Raw genomic sequence first — 18805 nt, 5'->3', positions numbered from 1 at the left:
ATCGGATAAAAAATAAGCAAGATACAGCATCAAAGGTTTTTCGTCAGTCACCCTGTATATTAATATACACATTAAACGTAATGTTTCAAGTACCTGTAACATTTTAAATTTATCTTGTGTTTAAGAATACGTGGGAGGATTGGGGCAATTATTTTGCTTTCCAAGAAAAATTGTGGAATTCCCTATTCATTTTTGCCTAGTTTATTTGACATAATTGGTCACTCCGGATAGAATACAGAAAATATTGCTTGCATGTCTCTACAAGACAATCCAGAGTAATACCATTTTACTAAGTTAACTTTTTCTTCTTTGTTAAAAGAGTTCATTCTTTGAGGAATCAACAAACTCGTTACGTTTGTCAAAAAATGAACTTTATTGTTGTCGGGAGTCATGGCTATTACTATTTTATCAGTAGATTTTTCATATTTAATTTTTCTTGTCCAACAGAACCGAAGGTGTTAGAAAATGATTAGAAAAGGATTTAAGTACAATTTTATTAACTCTACAACTTTTGTGTTTAAGGTTTTGTTGGAAAATAATTAGGGGAGCCAATATCCGAGGATTTTCACTATTGCACGTAAAGTGCCTATGTACCAAAATCCATTCTACACCCTGTATGTAAGAAATTATTTAACGGTATAATAAAGAAACCAGTAACATTCCCAATTTTTCCAACAAACGCCAATCAAATGTTACGGAAAACATTGCAGTGTTTTCATTAGCTCATGATTGGCTTTAATGATTTCAATTCAGTAGAGGTGTTGGATTCGCTTATGGGCTCTGACCTTGAAAATATCTGCGCGAAGGCGAAGCGATAAACCAGTGAAAAACCTGTAAATGAAAACTGAAAACGTCGACAACTTTCAAATTCAAATAAAAAATAACAAACAGACGAGAGAGAGACGAAACTAACGTAACGAATGACGATGTTTCTGGTCATAGCCCATGATAAAATCCAAGACCTCAAAGTACATGCTGGAGCTGTAGGTTTTAACTGGTCTAACTTGGTTAAATAACTCATGGTTAAACCGATCTAACAAATTAACCAGTTATTCTAATTGTCCGGTTAAATTAATTTATTAATAAATTGCATAAGAGGCGGTAGTTAAATAATTTTATAGTTTAACAAATCGTTTTTGTTGAACTATACTAATCAATAACTAATTGACCAAGTAAACTCTTACAACATATGTAACTGGTTTAACCAGGCTAAACCCTTTACCCGGTTAAATCAGTCAAATGATACAGTTGTACATTTAATCGGCCAAATAGGTTAACCGCTTTAAATTTTTAACCGAGTTAAACACTACAGTAGTGGGGTTAATTTCTCGCTTAAAAATATCACAGCGAAGTGTTGCAAATCGGTGTAGGTCAAAAAAATTAAATTGTGAACCATTCCATATTATTAAATTATTATTATGTTTGCTGGTTCCCTTAAAATTATGTCTGTATTGTTGGATAATCTGTCCAAGTATTACACTAAAGAGATTTTTCTTTTTGAGAATACTTGTCGTTTCCCTACAAATTATGCAAATTTCACGCAACAAAACCAGACCGAAATATCATCATGGGCCGCAGGTCAAGTGGTATTTTAAGGGTTTCGTGAAATTTAAACGCATAATTTCTAAGGAAACGCAAAGTGTTCTCACCTCTTGTGGTATTGCTCTTGATTATATCGGGTGTTCATTTAAATTTCTCTTTAAAGTTAGCGTTGAAGAGTCGATTGTGAACACCATTCATCAGTCTGCACACTAAAAGCACACACAACGCAAAAATAGCTGATCCGTGATCTGTAATTCGTTGGGCGTTCACAATCGACTCTTCAACTCCAACTCTGAGGAGAAATTTAAATGAACACTCCATACACCTACTTTACTAATATCTTATTTATACGAGTATATCTGCTAGTTCTTATTTCACGTCTTAAGTACCTACACTTACAACTTTAAACCAAATTTTAAGAATTCTATATAAATAATTATATATTATATAATTATGTTATTCAAATATGTAATGTCAATAACAAATTTACAGATGCAGTTTTTTTCTATGAAAAAAATTAGATTAGATTAGAGTAGTCCATTATTTTTCAAACTGATGACGAATTATCAATTGTGCTTGGGAATGAATCCATGAGTGCGTCAGCACGACGCACGAGTGAGATTCGCAAGCACAATTGAATGAGTGAAACCAGTTTGAAAAATAGTCTACATAATTTGGACTACGAGTTGTATTCGGAGGACTATTCCATGAACCAACTTTGGCAATTTGGCAGCAAATCGGAAGAAGAAATTAACGCAGAAATCGAAGAAAATATTTCCAACAACACAAAAAAGACACGTGAGTCCATTTGGAAGCAATTCCAAATTTTTGAAACCATGGTAACAAATGTGTAAAATTGTGTTTTTATTGGTCCATTTTTAACAAATGACAGGTGAATGGAACAGTCAGTTGTAGGGCCCGGATTTTAGGCAAAATGGACTATTTTTATTTTTTAAGGCACATGTATGAAACTTGTCTGTAAATGATTTCTGGCTTAATTAGAGTAATTAGAGCCATATTTGATTCTGCCTATTCGGCCTAAAATGCCCTTTAAATACCTATTTTACCTTTTAACTGCCTGAACATGCCTAAAATGACCAAAAATCAATTTCATTTTTGCGGTTTTTTCCCAATTTTCGAATTCTGGGAAGTTTACGGTATTGAAAATGTAAAAGTGGTACCTCAATAAAATTTACAATGCTTTATGATTTTAAAATTTAAGGAGATGTAATTACTGAAATGTACAAAGTGCAGTACAATACAGGAATTACTTTTTCGCTTTTACGGTTGGGACCATGATGTCAGCGGTAAATATTCCGACAATACCTAAGTAAAGTAACGCTTAAGGTATAAGATTATATGGCCCTTTAAAAGTATTTGACCGAAGATAAACGTCCCTTTTGTCACAATTGCAGTAGGCGGTGAGCCCAACCATAAATCATGCTTCAAGCAATTCTCTGTTGTGAATTCCAGAGCCGGCCTCAAAACAAATGCGTACGGACGAAATTATATTTATTTATTAAATATACAATACTATTACAAATCATTTTTACTGTTTTCAAGACTCAAAGTACTAAAGGGAATCTCGTTACAATAACAAAATGTACAATAAATATCAAAAACATGTTCTATCACAAATTTTTAATCCCTGCCCTGAACGAAAGAAAAGGGATGCAGCTGCACGAGCCGAGACAACCATCTTAACGCCAATATTGGTTTCCATTATTGGGATAATTTTAGTGCTGCCATATAATCTTATACCTTAAGCGTTACTTTACCACAAACCATTAGACTGGACTGGCATAAATTACAGAGTTTATCTGTTTGCCTCTGTTCGAAGGGGTGCAGGTATACGCGGTCTAATGTTTTCTGATACTTAGGTATTGTTAGAAGCTTTAACGTTTATAAAATGGTCCTTGCCATAAAAACGAAAATTAAAATCCCGAAGTGAAACAATAAGAGAAACCTTAAGGGTGTCATTTTCTAAAAATTTAAGAAATATAAAATTAACCATCTCCTCTGAAATTTGGTGGGAGACGTAAATATAAGCATTACAAATTTGTCATTTCTCGTTTACTTTATCTCCGTGCAGTGGTCGTGTTTCTTGTGAACCTGTTTAAAGTGAACATAATGCCGAAACAAAAAATTAGTTTACGCGAAAAAATATTACAGTGGACAAGCAAGAAAGATTTATATGAAATAAAATCAACCCGAGAAATGTTTTGTAAAGCTTGTGGTAAACTGGTAAGTTAAGCATAATTAAAAATATGTCATTTTATATTTTTTACTTATTTGAAAATTTTATTTTTTGTAGTTTATATGCGAAAAAAAATGTCACTTGCAACAGCATGAGCAAACGGCCATCCATAAAGAGAACATTATGACACCGCTTCGGCAAACGTTGCTGACACAGAACTTGGAGGAATCGGCAAATAGTACATTCAATATGGAACTTTGTAACGTCTTTTTAGCTGCCAATATACCATGGCACAAACTACAAAATCCTGCGTTTCAGAATTTTCTGACAAAATATTGTGGTAGAAAAATTCCGGATGAGTCTACTTTACGGAAAAATTATTTACCAAAATGCTACAAAGATGTATGAACATACTATCTTTTAATATTTAATTTAAAATTATTTTCACTTTTAGACTATTGACCGCATTCGGAATGAGCTGGATCCCTTTAACATATGGGTTTCAGTTGACGAAACAACAGATGCACTTGGGCGATATGTGGCGAATTGTCTGGTTGGGAAACTTTCAGAAGATGAACCTGGAAAATCTTATCTTTTGGCGTCTAAACAATTAGAAAGAACAAATCATGAGACAATAGCTAGATTCGTAAATCAATCTTTAGGTAAGGGTTTTTCACTTTTTTAAATTTATTTTGATTTAAAATTTCTATGCGTAGAAATCTTGTGGAGTACCAGAGTTGTTGCTGAAAAGTTTCTTTTGTTTGTAACGGATGGAGCACCATATATGATAAAATCTGGTAGACACCTTAAGGTGTTTTATCCAAAAATTGTGCATGTCACATGCTTAGCGCATGCTTTAAATCTAGTGGCTGAAAAAATTCGCTATCAATATGAAGATGTGGATAATTTAATTTCGAACGTGAAAAAAATTTTCGTTAAGGCACCTTTGAGAGTTGAAATGTACAAAGAAAAACTAAAAGAAATGCCACTGCCTCCACAGCCAATTTTAACACGATGGGGAACATGGCTTCAGGCTGCTATGTTTTACAGCGAACACTTTGATTCCATTAAAGAAGTAAGTATATAAAAGATAAGCAAATTAATTGATTGTTAAACTGTTTTTAACTACTCACAGGTTGTCATGTCCTTTGATGGAAGTTCTGCTGTTGCTATTCAAAAAGCACAGTCTATAATGAAGAAACCCGGAATAAAAAACCAATTAATTTATGTTCGCAGTAATTTTAAAATAATCTGCGAAAGTATTACTCAATTGGAAAAAAATGGGTTACCTTTAACCGATTCAATCAAAATTGTTGAAAACGTATTTACCTCCCTAAAAAAATCTCCAGGCCCTGTAGCAGCAGTAGCATTAAAAAAACTTGAAGATGTTACTGAAAAAAATCCTGGATACAAATTTCTTCTAGAATTGGCAAGAATTTTTAGAGGTGAAGATGTGCCGGAACATGACACCAAAATGGAAGAAATTTATTACAAATTTGCGCCCATTACCTCTTGCGAGGTAGAAAGAAGTTTTTCAAAATATAAGTCCATTTTGGTGGATAACCGACAATGTTTTAAAGTAGAAAATTTAGAGCAATATCTTGTATGCAATGTAAATACGTAACAATGTAAATAACTAACAAACTTGTAGTATTGTATATTAATTAATAAAAAATAATTAGTAAATATCTTGTTGTGTGTACCTACTTAAAACTTTAAAAACACATTTTTTAATTTAATTAACCACAACTTTAAGGACCTAGTATGGCTTATTTTCAGTTTTTAAGGGACTATTTGCAGTAGTTTAAGGGACTATTTTAGGCACCTATTTCCGACTTTTTAATTGCCTAAAATCCGGGCCCTACTCAGTTGAAACCATAAAAATTACCTGTACTGTCACCATGAAAGAGTAACTTTTTCGTAATGAACATGCAGGATTAAATAAGTTTATGTTTTTAGATTTGTTGATTCACCTATTTTTTTTTAATTGTGATAAAAATGTTTTTTAATTTAATGTTTGTTAATTAAAAAATCCTGTAATTTCTATAATACAGGGTTTGTCAGAATTCCACCGATAAACTTTTAGAGCTGTTTCTGTGACCAAAAATAAGCATAAAACTTTTAATAAATATGGGATCAAAAACGCTTTGCGAGATAATCGACTAAAAATTTTAGCAGCAACAAAAGCAATCAGGTGGAACTTATTGATGAAACGTACAAACATAAAAAGGAACCATGATTATGTACAATCTACAATGTTTGTTCAAAATTCCCCCTCCCCCCCTATTCAATGCACAGCTGATCCTGGTGCAATGAAGAACGACAGACACATTAAAAAACGGCGGGCATGTTTACACGCTGCAGTTACGCCTCCTCAAGGACTGACTGGAGTTTCGGACGCCATGGTTTTCAGAGTACGCCATTAAAAAAATTCATGGGATTCAGATCCGAAGAGCGAGCCGGCCATGGTATCGAACCGTTCCTACCTATTCATTCATCACGATTTAGCAGCACCCCACGGTAAATGCATATCTGCTAGTTCTTCAAAAGTATACATTTTTGACAACACACAGTTTTCAATAAACTAAAAGTCGACAAATGATTTTCGTAAAGCAAAAGGTAAATCGACTTTTTTTGTGTTTTATCGCAACGGAAAGAAATCCTGATTATTTTTTGGTACAAATTAAACGCTTCCCAGTATGGTTTGTGTATTATTGTCCGTTTTCCTTCAACATAATTGTTTTTTACGTTTTTTGTCGATTATTTCGCAAACTAAGCATTTTTGGCCCCATATGTATTAAGAATTTATGCTTATTTTTGATTATAGAATCAGCCCTGAAAGTTTGTCGGTGGAATTCTGACACATCCTGTATATCGATTTTTGATTATTGATTATTGTGATGATATTTTCTTACTTCATTGTGATTTTATAAATTTCATTTTTTAACGTGCGTCATTTATACTCGTATACATATTAAATACTGTGATTTTTCTTTTTTGTTTTAAATGCTAGGTACTTACTTCTTCCATGTCATTAAATGCTTACTACACATTCATTTTTTGTACCACATTTTTTGTTATATGTCTGTACATAAATTTTAAACTGTTTTAACACAGATTTTTTTATTTAATTTTTGTAACACATTTACAATAAGTATTCACTGAACTAATATTACAAATTAAAAGCACTGCGTATTTTTGTCATCCAATTTAGTTCACGTAAATTGTGGGACTAATCATACTTTAATATTATCTACGGCTGATAATGCCATTGCCACCAATAATAAATTTTATAATTGATCACACCTGCTTCCAGAAGTAAAAATAACTAACAAAATATTTCCAGTTTAAGTTCAAACATCAAAACTTTGTCGATTACGTGTGTTAATTTAATAATGTACCACTCCATTATGTTCAGCTCGTTTGGAATCTATGGACAATCCATTCTCTAACAACTTGACTAACTTAACATTGTTCCGAACAGAACTGTAGTAACTGTTGTAATTGTGATAGTTCTACATACAATTATAAGTAACTCATTTGTGCAATAAGAAGAAATGTATAAATCTCATTTCCGATGTTTTCTGGTATTTTAAGTAGATGTGTGGTAAATTATTGACAGAATTAATAAAGGCTCCCTTATCATTTCTACCATCGAACTGAATGGTATTATTTGATCAGTGTTACAAATATTAATATTATCCTTTATCAAACAATAACAAGTACCAAATTAAATATTGTCACAGTATTAGCGGCGTAATAAAACAAAAAAACATTTTGTGCATTTAACAAGAATTCTGTTGCTGTTAATTTTGTTACACTACACTTACGTACCAAAAATTAGGAAATAGTTACAAGCAACGAAGTTATTTTAGCAGGGAATTAGTAAAAATATGTCAATGCAACTTCCGCACCACACGTGACAAGCCTGAACTGCCATCTTAACCGGATTAGTCCGAATAATCGAAACGCTCGCATCCGGTGGTAGCAGATAGGTGTCCCGCTAAGCACTGGGGATAATGGCTGCGACTCTCTCCACTTCTAATTAATTTACAGTTATTAAAGACAAACTGAGGTGTGTGCGCAACAACTCGGACAATTATGAGTAAAATTCGTTATAAATTCTGTATTTTCCAATACGTTTTCATGAAAATCTGTTACAGGTCTCTTTGTGTGGTTTTGCATTTTCTTTTTCCAGTATTAATATTTGATACGACCGTACATACCCTTTCACGGAGCATATTCGCCACGCATCCCGACCAATTTTTTTTTCCTATAGAGATATGACATCCGATGGAATACATGGTAGAGAATATTCAGAGAGCTGACAGCAGCATTACGATCCGTTTCACAAATATGATGATATTTGATTAGATTGAATTTTTAATTTGGCGGCTTATCACTCATCTGCCGCCGGGACGACGGTTATAATAATAAACTGCTAAATTGGTAAAATTTATTTTCTTGATTATTTCAGGGTGAAAGTGGTTATTTCCTAAATTAAAAAAGCATTCGAGAAAAGCTTTAGTAAAATCCTCATTTAAGTTAATATCGGAGTCACTGACCCGGTAGTCCTGATACACAGCTCTATCCTTATGGGTAATGAAGATTAGACTTTGTAGGTAAGCTGTAGTTGGCATTTGTTTTACTGGTTACAAGAGCTGACTGGATTAGATGGATGTGGACTAGAGTGGATAGCGCTAAGAGAGGCTCCTACTTATAAATACAAAACCCATAAAAGCACATCTCTATAATTTTCTTTATGTAAGAGCGTATTCAATGGAGATAAATTGCTGAAAAAAACATCCCTCCAGCTGAAACGCGATATTCGAGGAATACATATTTATAATTATTGATCTTTTTCAAAATAAAAAGAAATGTCTGGACAGCAGTGTGTATGAATGTACGAATGATCACAGACTAATCAGCTTTATTTGTTACCATGTACGACAGCCACATTCGTCATCAATTTATTAAATAAATGGTGGATTGCCGGCAGATTATAAGGTATACATTTTCTTAAAGCAAAAAAACACCTTACTCTTAAATCACCTTAATTACAAATTTTAAATTATTATGAATTTTAGTTTAATAGAAATTTTCTTTTATTTTTATTATTGTACTTCAATTCTTCAAAAATTTGTCTTAAAAAATGCTTGTCAGGAACTGTTCCAAAAATTTTTAACTTGGCACAGAATTTTGTAGACACATATCAGGCGCCGAACACTACACAAAACTGTTGTGACATAAGAAAAGATTGATTTAGTTTATGATATGATTCTCCGCAATAAGCACAATTAAATTTATAGAAGAAAGTTTCTTTCCTTTTGGTAACGTAGACAGGATTTTACACTTAGCTATTATTAGTCGGAATGAATTTCATAAACGATTTGTTATACCTACTTAGTGGATGAAACTGGGATTCATCACTTTGATCTAGAATCAAAGCGCCAACGTATGAACTGGAAACGCAAGATTTCACCCTCGTCTAGAAAATTTCGTTCAATCACCTCAGCAGGAAAAGTTGTGAAAACATTTTTTTTGCCCCCGAACAGAGTGCAATACAAGAGTATTTTAAGAAATTAATTTCCAAATAACGATTCTCTTAATGAAAAAGAAAAGAAAAGAGGTGATATGTTTCATGATAATATTAATAACACTTCAGAGCTGCATTTCCATGGCTGTCATCTATTGATTGCAGCTTTGCAGGTTTCAAAATGTTGGAACCGCTTATTCTCACAACTAAAAAATTAATTTTGTCCTATACTCATTTTTCAAACGAAGACAAAGTAATGACTTAATGAGATAAAAAAAAAGTTAAATAATAGTAGTTTATTTGATGAGTTTGTGTGTAAATTGAGCCTTTTTTTGGCACGCGTGGGCCATTTTAAAACACGAGTGAAACGAGCGTTTTAAAGGACCACGAGTGCCAAAAAAGGCCCAATTTACATACGAACGAGTTGAATACAAGGTTTTTTTGTTCGACGAGCTCCTTAAAGGCTCCAAATCGCTTAAAACCTTTAAAATTAGCTTGACGTTTCGTTTTGACAAGTTGTGACATTTATCAAAATCCGTTCACATAGGAGAAAATTCTCAAATTCTGACAGTGTCGAACAAAAAAAATTATTCTGTGTGCAACCGTACGCGACATGAGCACCTTTTCCGACACCGTTTTCACATTCTTCTTGTTACACCAGTCTCTAAACGTCTAAAGTCACTGTAACGTTTTTCATATTGCCGTTTCGATTTTTCAGGTTCAAATGCGACACTGCACAATTTATAATATTTTTAAATCTGGATGATTATACTCGAAATGTTTTGGATATGGATTGTCAAACTCAAGGTCGCTTAAAACTTATGATTGAACTGTATATTAGTGAGATCTGTCATAAATTCCAATAATCTTATTGGCGTGTTTAGTTACTTTTGCTGATAGTGCCAACTTAACGACAAGTTCCCAATCCACATCCATAACGTTCCGACTGTAGGTACACGGAACTGAAACATCGTAATTTTCTTCCGATATTTCTACAAATTTTTTCGTTTTTATAGCCACGTGGCGATATGTGAGCCGACTTTATTTTTATTGACAGCAAAGGAAATTTTACGTGTTCATTTTATAATTACAAATTTTCGGTTGTACTCAAAATGTTGTGTACACCGTGGCTGCGAAATACTTTGACGACCTTGAGATTGTCTTGCCTCGGCCTAAACGGCCTCGGCGACAATTTTTCTCTCGGTACGTCAAAGAACGATTCCGCATCATTGATATACAATAACTATTTAAGAACACTGCAGCGTCATTACACCATCCTTGTGTGTTGATGTTCTGGTCTTTTGCTTGTATGTTAAGGACAATCATTGATTAACTATTTTCATGATATTAAATGTTACTTAATATTACATTATCTAAGAAACATAAATCTTGTTCACCAAAGATTTACCACCTGTTGACTTATCTAGGTTAAACAATAAATATTCCTATTATTTTATATGGTAACTGAAGACAAAAAAAGTTGGCACAATTACGTCAGTTTTGTCAGATCAATGCGTGTGCTTTAAAAACATTTTAATTTAACAAAATATTGCAAAATAGTATATTATGCAACAAGATTTATAAACGCCATTTTAGTCACGAGTTTTATTAGGCACGAGCGTAGCGAGTGTTTATTTAATAAAACGAGTTCTTAAAAAATTTGTAAAGGAGGTGCATGCTTTACTTTTTCTACGAAACGTCAAATTACCAAAAAATTCAAGCCGTGTTTAAAGAAACTTCGAAAGTGTTTCATATACCGAAAACGCCCGAATGAACATCAAGTCGTGATTAATGTACACTCGTATTTTATACACTATTTGTTAGTGCAAAATGTGGAACTTTAGAGAAGGGAGTAGAAAAAGAATCAATCTGCAAAATAGTTGTTTTAGGCTGTTTGTAGATTCACTGACATGTTTTCGACAATGCACATAACTCAGACAATTTGCAAATTGACATGATCTTGCTAATATACTTGGCTCATATCATAACTACCCGTCCACTTCATAGTGTGAATATCACAAAATTCAATGGTATAAATAGTACATATTTTGAGGACAAATCTATCAAAGTGTCAAATATGTTGTACCCAAATAAAGCCTGTAAGCATTCATTTGCACTATTTTCAGAAAGAACAATGATTTTAATAATGACCAAACAATAACTATTAAACGAACACTCATTTTTTAGTTCATCACTCACTTATTAAAATTATCAACTGTGTGAGTATTTCAAAACTAGAATTTGTTGCTTCCGTATTCTTTTTTGTTTTGTGTTTCACCTGTATTCAGTGAATTATTGTTAATGTTATTTATTAACCCGATGGGAATTGAGATAACGATTTTGTGTCATTTGGCTCATGAAAAGTGTAACTCCACTGATCACCAAAAATAGTAGATGTTTCGCTCATTTTTTTAAAGAAAAGTAAATAAACTGTTTAAACCGATATAGTAAAACTAAAACACATATTTTTATTTTTACGGAGAAAACTGTGTACGTATTGGAAAACTAATATTTGTTGTGAAGCTAAAAATTCCCGAACAATTTATCTTGATTCTCGTGAAATTCTCCGTACTATGTTATAAATCAGTGGCAGTGCAAAGTTTTCTTATCTTTGCCCTTTTGTCGAAAAGTCATGCACTGAAAGCTTTTGTTTAGTTCTAATCAAAGACGTTGAGAAATTTAATTCAAACACTTAAACCAGTACTGAATAGCAAATAGTTTACTATCATGGAATGCCGAGACCTGGAAATGACTGAGCTAAAAGCAATCAAAAGATCTATTGGTTTGGGTAAATTTATAGCAAAATAAATTTAGCCCATGCACAAAGAAAAAAAATAAGATCATGGACGCCAAAGGGATTTATATTTTGTGCTAACTTCCGTAGAAAGGACTTTATTATGTATCCACCTAGTTTTTTGTTAGGTATTGAATTGTTGATTTCACAATTCATCAAGATTTTTTAATAACAGCATTTCTGTCAGATAAAACAGGTAAATGAAAATTTGTCAGACATGTACCTATTATGGAACAAGAAACTAGTGTCTGCATTTGTAAACTCTACTTTTTAAAATTTAGGAAAAACTCAGGACTGTTTATTTATTGAACTTATAACCTTCAGAAGTTGAATTTCGCAGTTAAGGAATCTGAGATGTTATTGGCTTGAAAGGGTTTATGACCTGTGGCAACGAACCTTGTAGGAAAGTTTCAAAGCTCTTATATTTTATGCCTATCTCATCGATTTTTTTTATGTATCTCGTGTATATTACTACACCAAACGTCACATTTACTTCATACCACCTACCTAGTCCTTCCCATAAAAACAAACAGCTCCTCTTCAATTGCAATTGCAATTCACTCATCATATTCATATTTTCTTGCTAATTTTAATTTTCGTGGGGCAAAAGAGTGGAAGTGGACCACCATCAATACATATTTCAGATACCGTTGAAAGAATTAGAGACATAATATAAAATTAACTGAAAACTTCAATTTGTCATTTATCACAACAAATGAAGTTTTGATCAAAATGAGGTTATGTATCTGAAGGATTTGCCAACTAAAATGACGACGTACTATTGCGATCATTAAATTTTGGACATCATTTTTCTGTCACATAAAAAAAATTACTCTAAATCATGCTTTATTAAAATTGTCACACATGAATGATAAAATTGTTGTCAAATGTATCTACAATTTGTCAATATGAGCGATGACAAAATATTAAGTGTATAGTTTTTATTTATTTATTTTGTATTTTTTATTAATTAAAACCTCGTTCTATTCCATTTGTCTGATTTTTAAAACTTCTTGAATGTTTTGTCAGTAAATCTGACATTCACATTTTAAACTTTGACACAGTCAAAACTAAGGTTATTAATACATAAAGGTCGTTTTAGAATGTATGACACCACGATGACATTAGTGTCCAAAATTTATTGATCGCGACTGTACAGTGCGGAATTAAAATTTCGGAGAGTATTTTTCTGTCACTTCAACAAAATTTCTGTAAAGCACCTTTTACTGTCTTCATAAGTGACATTCAAAAATTAAACTTGTCAGTTACAATTATGAAATTGCAATAAGTGTAATTAAATCATCGCTTTGATATGTTGCCTACCCGCTATTATGCCACAAATCACAATTTTTGAATACAAATATGTAAGTCACAAAGATAAAAACATGGCAAGAGTAAAAATGAGATTATTAACGTAAAGGTCGTTTTAGAGTTAATGTTATGACATTGACAATACGGCCCGAAATTTTATTTCCTCAACTGTATATCGAAAACGGAGAGAAAACCACGACGTGTTTGAGAAAAAAAATTACTAAATGCGCTTAATGTGTTTGCTAGAGCTTTGTAACGTAACGTATTCACTGAATAGAATGAAGTAGAGTAAAGAATAACACACAGTAAATGTATGTTAGAATAATATTTTTAAACATTACGTTGTTTTCTTCTTAAATTATTGTCTTGTGACAGACGACTGTAATACCAGCTGTAACTAATGACAACGAGTACAAAAAATTGCGTAAAAGTATTGTATAAAAAATAATTGTTTCGGTAATGAAAAAATGTAAAAATTCTGTTTATTTTGTTTAAGTATTATTATATTATTTTTTAGACACAAAATCCTGAAAATCTGTAAATTCCCGTAATCTCTGCATACAGCATGAATAAAAATAAATATCCTCCCTACCGAATGAAACTCATAAAATCATTCATGAATGAATCGGAAGTTTTGTGGAACCTAAATTCCATAATTAACTTGTATTGTTATGACAAGACATTTATCTTTAAAAATATCAATAATTTGAAACAAATAAGCAATTAAGTACCTACTTTGTAACATCAAGTAAAATTATAAAGGTGTTTTTTTTTTTTAATTTGGCGTCGAAGTAGGCGTTGGAGAGTCGATTGAGAGCGCACCACTCGTGTAAAAGCGTAATATTTAAGCAGCTGATCCGTGATCCGTAACCGGCATAGTGCGTTCACAATCGACAGTTCAACGCCTACTTCGACGCCAAATTAAAAAAAACACCCCTTACATATTTTGTATAATATGTTCCCGCAAATCTCACAAACTATTCCGTTTAGTTTTAAAAACTTAGTTTTTTAAGTATCCCCATAAAATAAGTGTGAAGGACCAAGATCAAACGAGCCAGCAGACCATGACCTCTTTGCTGGGTCTTTCTTTGGAAAAATAGTTCCATTAAAAATTTTCCAACGTACTACGTGAAAGCCAACCGGAAATCCAAATCGGGGATTCTATTTTTTAATTCGTTGGCACAATCGACAATATAAAAACAACACGGTTTAAGTTGGAAACTTCGTCAAGTTGATCAATAATAATAATCATAACAGCACCCAAGGGATGCAGTAAAACTATTACGTTCTCGGGAAATTATTACTGTTGTTTAATAATACTAGATAAGTTGGTTCTGAACAGTGTGTAAATTTGAACAAAATAATGTACCATTACCATAAAAAAAGTAAGCGAATGACGTGAAAGGTCATGCTGCTACATATGTTTTCTTAATCCAACTCTAGCTCTGAGCACGAGGATTTCAATATAAAAATATTTTTTACGTAATTCATATACGAATCTCAAACAACATTAAATTTTTAAAATTCTCATTTACATTTTTGGAATTTTCTCTTTACCGAAACCATATTAGCATTTTTTTTTCTCTACAAAAACATAAAATTTCCATAAACAACACTCGTAAACATTTATTTATGCGTAATGTAGAAGAAAACATAGCTGTCATTAAAAAAAAAAACAAATTTAAGTAATTGTAACTAATACAGTGTGGAATAAAATGATTTACATTTAGTTACCTTTGCATTACCCTTGTAAAAATACGTAATGCCGCTCTACAAAAAAAAGAAAGCCTAACCTCAAAATATTCCAAAATTCCAAATGTGATTTATTGCGAAGGGATGATATGAATGCAAAGTAGAGATTGAAATTAAAAAGGAGCTAAGAAAAGCAAGTCACAGCTAGTGTTGAAAGTGGCCACCAACGTTTGTTAATTCAATTTAGTAAATTGTAACAATTGTCAATTCGATTGATGACATTTATTGACAGAACTAATAGTTCGGCACTTCAAAAAAAAAGTAGAGCGGTACAGGAAAATTTACATGTGCAAAAATTCCAAAGGTAACTAGATGTAAATCATTTTATTCCACACTGTATTTCAAGTACAGTTTTGTTGATGGGAATAATACCTATGTGACTAACGAATTGTTTTTAGGTAAAGTTAAATTTGTAGCAATGGACGTCCCCATTAGAACGAAACTGTCGGCTGTTATAACAGATTGTACAGACGCAATTTGCACAGAGAGCACAGCAACATGTCAACCCCGAGCTTGTTTACTTCATAAAATATTAATTGTTCAAAATTTATTATGCATAAAACACTTTGATCTGATAAAATCGATAGTGTTATCAAATTATGATTCGTTTTATTGATATTGACAATAACCTACCAAATATAAATGATGTAATTGATCTCATAAATATAAATTATTGTAATTTGGTAACTGATAATTTTAGACCAAAATTGACTTAATAATTAAGAAAAATTCACAAATCGTGCTGTCAATGGTAAAAGTAAAATTATTAAGCAAAAATGTTTTAATAACATTTTAAATCAGGGACAGCTGTAGGCCGTTGATTTAAAGTATGTTTTAAGTACAATTTTATCATTTCTTTCACGTCTGTTGTAATTAAAATGAATTGCTGCCAAAGCAGGAGAACAATTATGAAAATACTGATGACTCGGATTTAATGAAATTTACGCCAGACACTACAAATGTTGAGTTTCACAAAGCGGTAATTCTTGAACCAATATTCTGTTCCAATTATACAGAATATGATAATTTGATTAAGTTAAGAATTTTTGAACTTATTAACACGGAAAAATTATGTGGTTGTAATTTAATTAAGCGGTAACGAGGAGCGGTGACCTAAAAATTTGTGGAACAAATCACCTATTTAACTGATGCTGAGAAAGTACATTGTGGGGACTATTCCATTCACCTGTCATTTGTTAAAAATGGACCAATAAAAACACAATTTTACACATTTGTTACCATGGTTTCAAAAAATTGGACCGAATATTCCCACTCGTGGAAATTGTATCGGTAATACCACTAGTGATCTCAGCGATAATTTTCAACAAATGAATGCAGCCTTGAGAATTGCTTCCAAATGGACTCACGTGTCTTTTTTGTGTTGTTGGAAACATTTTCTTCGATTTCTGCGATAATTTCTTCTTCCGATTTGCTGCCAAATTGCCAAAGTTGGTTCATGGAATAGTCCTCCGAATACAACTCGCAGTCCAAATTATGTAAACTATTTTATTTCATACTGTCCGGTAGATGTTCGATTGCATCATCAATTTGAGTCCGGTAGGTGAGTTATAACGGGCGTATCCGAGTTCCTCCCGGTGGTCACTTCTTTACCTGCATAACCCTTTTTAACGGACGAGTTCCTCCCGAGGTTATCGGGGATTACTGCGATAGGTAGTCGACGGGTGGTAGGGGCACTAGATTATTATGGCGAATATTTTGCTTGAAATTGGCAATAAATACACTGATGAGAGGGAGAAACAATTTTACTTACAAGGGTAAATTAAAATGACATACGGCATTTACAAATTATACTCTATTTATATACATGATATGAGTATACAGTGAGTTTTGTACTGTTTTCAAGACACAAAGTACTAAAGGGAATTTCGTTACCATCGCAAAATTTACAATAAACATCAAAAACATGTTCTATCACAAATTTTTAATCCCTGCCCTGAACCAAGGAAAAGGGATGCAGCTGTACGAGCCGAGACAACCATCTCAACGCCAATATTGGTTTCCATTATTCGGATAATTTTAGTGCTGCCTTATAATCTTATACCTTAAGCGTTACTTTACATCCGGTAGTACTTGTAACAGGTACTCGTTTAGACATTCTTGACTCGGCTCCTAACGTCGCCTCGTCCATAATGTCGTAGGTACTGTTACAAGTAACCTAACGTAAATTACTATTTCAAACTGGTTTCACTCATGCAATTATGTTTGGGAATCTCACTCGTGCTGACGCACTCGTGGATTCATTCCCAAGCACAATTGATAATTCGTGACCAGGTTGAAAAATAATCGACATTATGTAATTTGGACTACTCGTGGTATTATAAATGAAAATTTTTCATTATAAATTTCAAATTGTTTCTTTGACATGCTGCATATAAATGATGATTTGATGATGCTGAAATTAGACATACGACTATTAACGATTGAGTGTGACAAAGCAAACAATAAAATATAATATAAGACAATATAATTCATGTATCACGTGATCATGAATGATCCAATGAAAACGCGTAAAGTCCTTAGTTGCATGGCTATCATAGCGATATTATTTTATTGAAGACACATTTGCTGATGACACATTAGACTTTGAGGGAGAGAGTCAATGTATGAATGAATCTCCCGCTCTTAACATTTTGACTTATACCGGGTGGGGCATCGTATACGCGCACGCGAGAATTTGCGACTTCTAATTAAATAAAATTGTCGAAATTTTTCAGACTTACCTGGCTGTTGGTAAGGTACATTCCATAATTTTTTGATAATTTTTCACTTACAAACAAAGCCAAAAAAAAATTAAAATGTAAATTTCAACCAAAAAGTCAAATTCTGATTTTTAACCTACCCAGATTCACTTCCTATAATTATTATTTACGAAATCTACGGAAAGAAATACCAATTAGATTTTGAATTAAACGCAGTTTTACATTTCAACTTTCAAAATCATTTTTATTTATGACCTGCTACTTGTGCTGTCGTAAATTTAGGTGACAATGGAAACTGTCAATTTTATGGCAAAAAGGTTTAAAACGGTCGGCTATACCTTTGTTGGGAAATTATACCATTGTGCCGTAAATCATCCGTCTGGTTTACGTTTAAATAAAAAAGCGAATTATTTAGCTAACCAAGTCAAAATTTGTAATTGTGCCACCAGGGTTTGATGCGCTAGAAGATACAGATTTATTTAGTGTAAAAACTTTATAGGTAAATTAACAGTTAATTTCAGAAAGCTAATAAAACTGTTACGGCCTTATTTATGAAGAAAAAAAAATTAAAAAATTCTCAAATATACCTTATCAATAATTAGTCAGGTATATAAAATTTCGCCAATTTTATTTAATTATAGAAGTCGCGATTTCTGGCGTGCGCGTATACGATGCCCCACCCGGTATACTACCCCCATCCCCCATATTTTATCATCATGACCGCGTACTCGGACCATAGAGGCGACCATATATGGTCATACCAATGATCACACCACCTGGTCATCGGGGGTGGAAGGGGCAAGGGTGTCCTGGTGGTGCCATAGCGATGCATGACGATACGAAATCGTCCCGAATTGTGTCGCAACTTATATTAATTCAAAGATTTTCTTACATAAAATTGTCATTTGTCAGTTTGACAAATAAATGAATAATTTTGTATTTCATTCATTATA

General features: G+C 32.7%; 2 protein-coding genes across 2 annotated transcripts in view; one reads left to right on the top strand and one right to left on the bottom strand.

Annotated features, from left to right (window-relative positions):
• LOC138127300 (cyclic nucleotide-gated cation channel subunit A-like) overlaps positions 1-18805 on the bottom strand; it is a 161458-nt gene that overhangs the window by 120610 nt on the left and 22043 nt on the right. The gene's annotated exons all lie outside the window — the stretch shown is intronic.
• LOC138141347 (uncharacterized) lies at positions 3320-5425 on the top strand. The gene is made up of 5 exons (XM_069062053.1): positions 3320-3786; positions 3857-4141; positions 4194-4401; positions 4456-4814; positions 4875-5425. The coding sequence occupies exons 1-5, from the start codon at positions 3673-3675 to the stop codon at positions 5361-5363; spliced, it is 1455 nt and encodes a 484-aa protein (XP_068918154.1). The 5' UTR covers positions 3320-3672; the 3' UTR covers positions 5364-5425.

The sequence above is a fragment of the Tenebrio molitor genome, chromosome 1 (assembly GCF_963966145.1).
Source record: "Tenebrio molitor chromosome 1, icTenMoli1.1, whole genome shotgun sequence".
Classification (NCBI taxonomy): domain Eukaryota; kingdom Metazoa; phylum Arthropoda; class Insecta; order Coleoptera; family Tenebrionidae; genus Tenebrio; species Tenebrio molitor.
This window is presented reverse-complemented; position numbering and strand designations above follow the sequence as displayed.

Excerpts from the sequence above, each read along its gene's own strand:
- LOC138141347 (XM_069062053.1), top strand. The coding sequence starts at position 3,673 with ATGCCGAAACAAAAAATTAGTTTACGCGAAAAAATATTACAGTGGACA. Across the intron at positions 3,787-3,856 it reads GTAAAGCTTGTGGTAAACTG|TTTATATGCGAAAAAAAATG; the intron begins GTAAGTTAAGCA and ends TATTTTTTGTAG. Across the intron at positions 4,402-4,455 it reads ATTCGTAAATCAATCTTTAG|AAATCTTGTGGAGTACCAGA; the intron begins GTAAGGGTTTTT and ends TTCTATGCGTAG.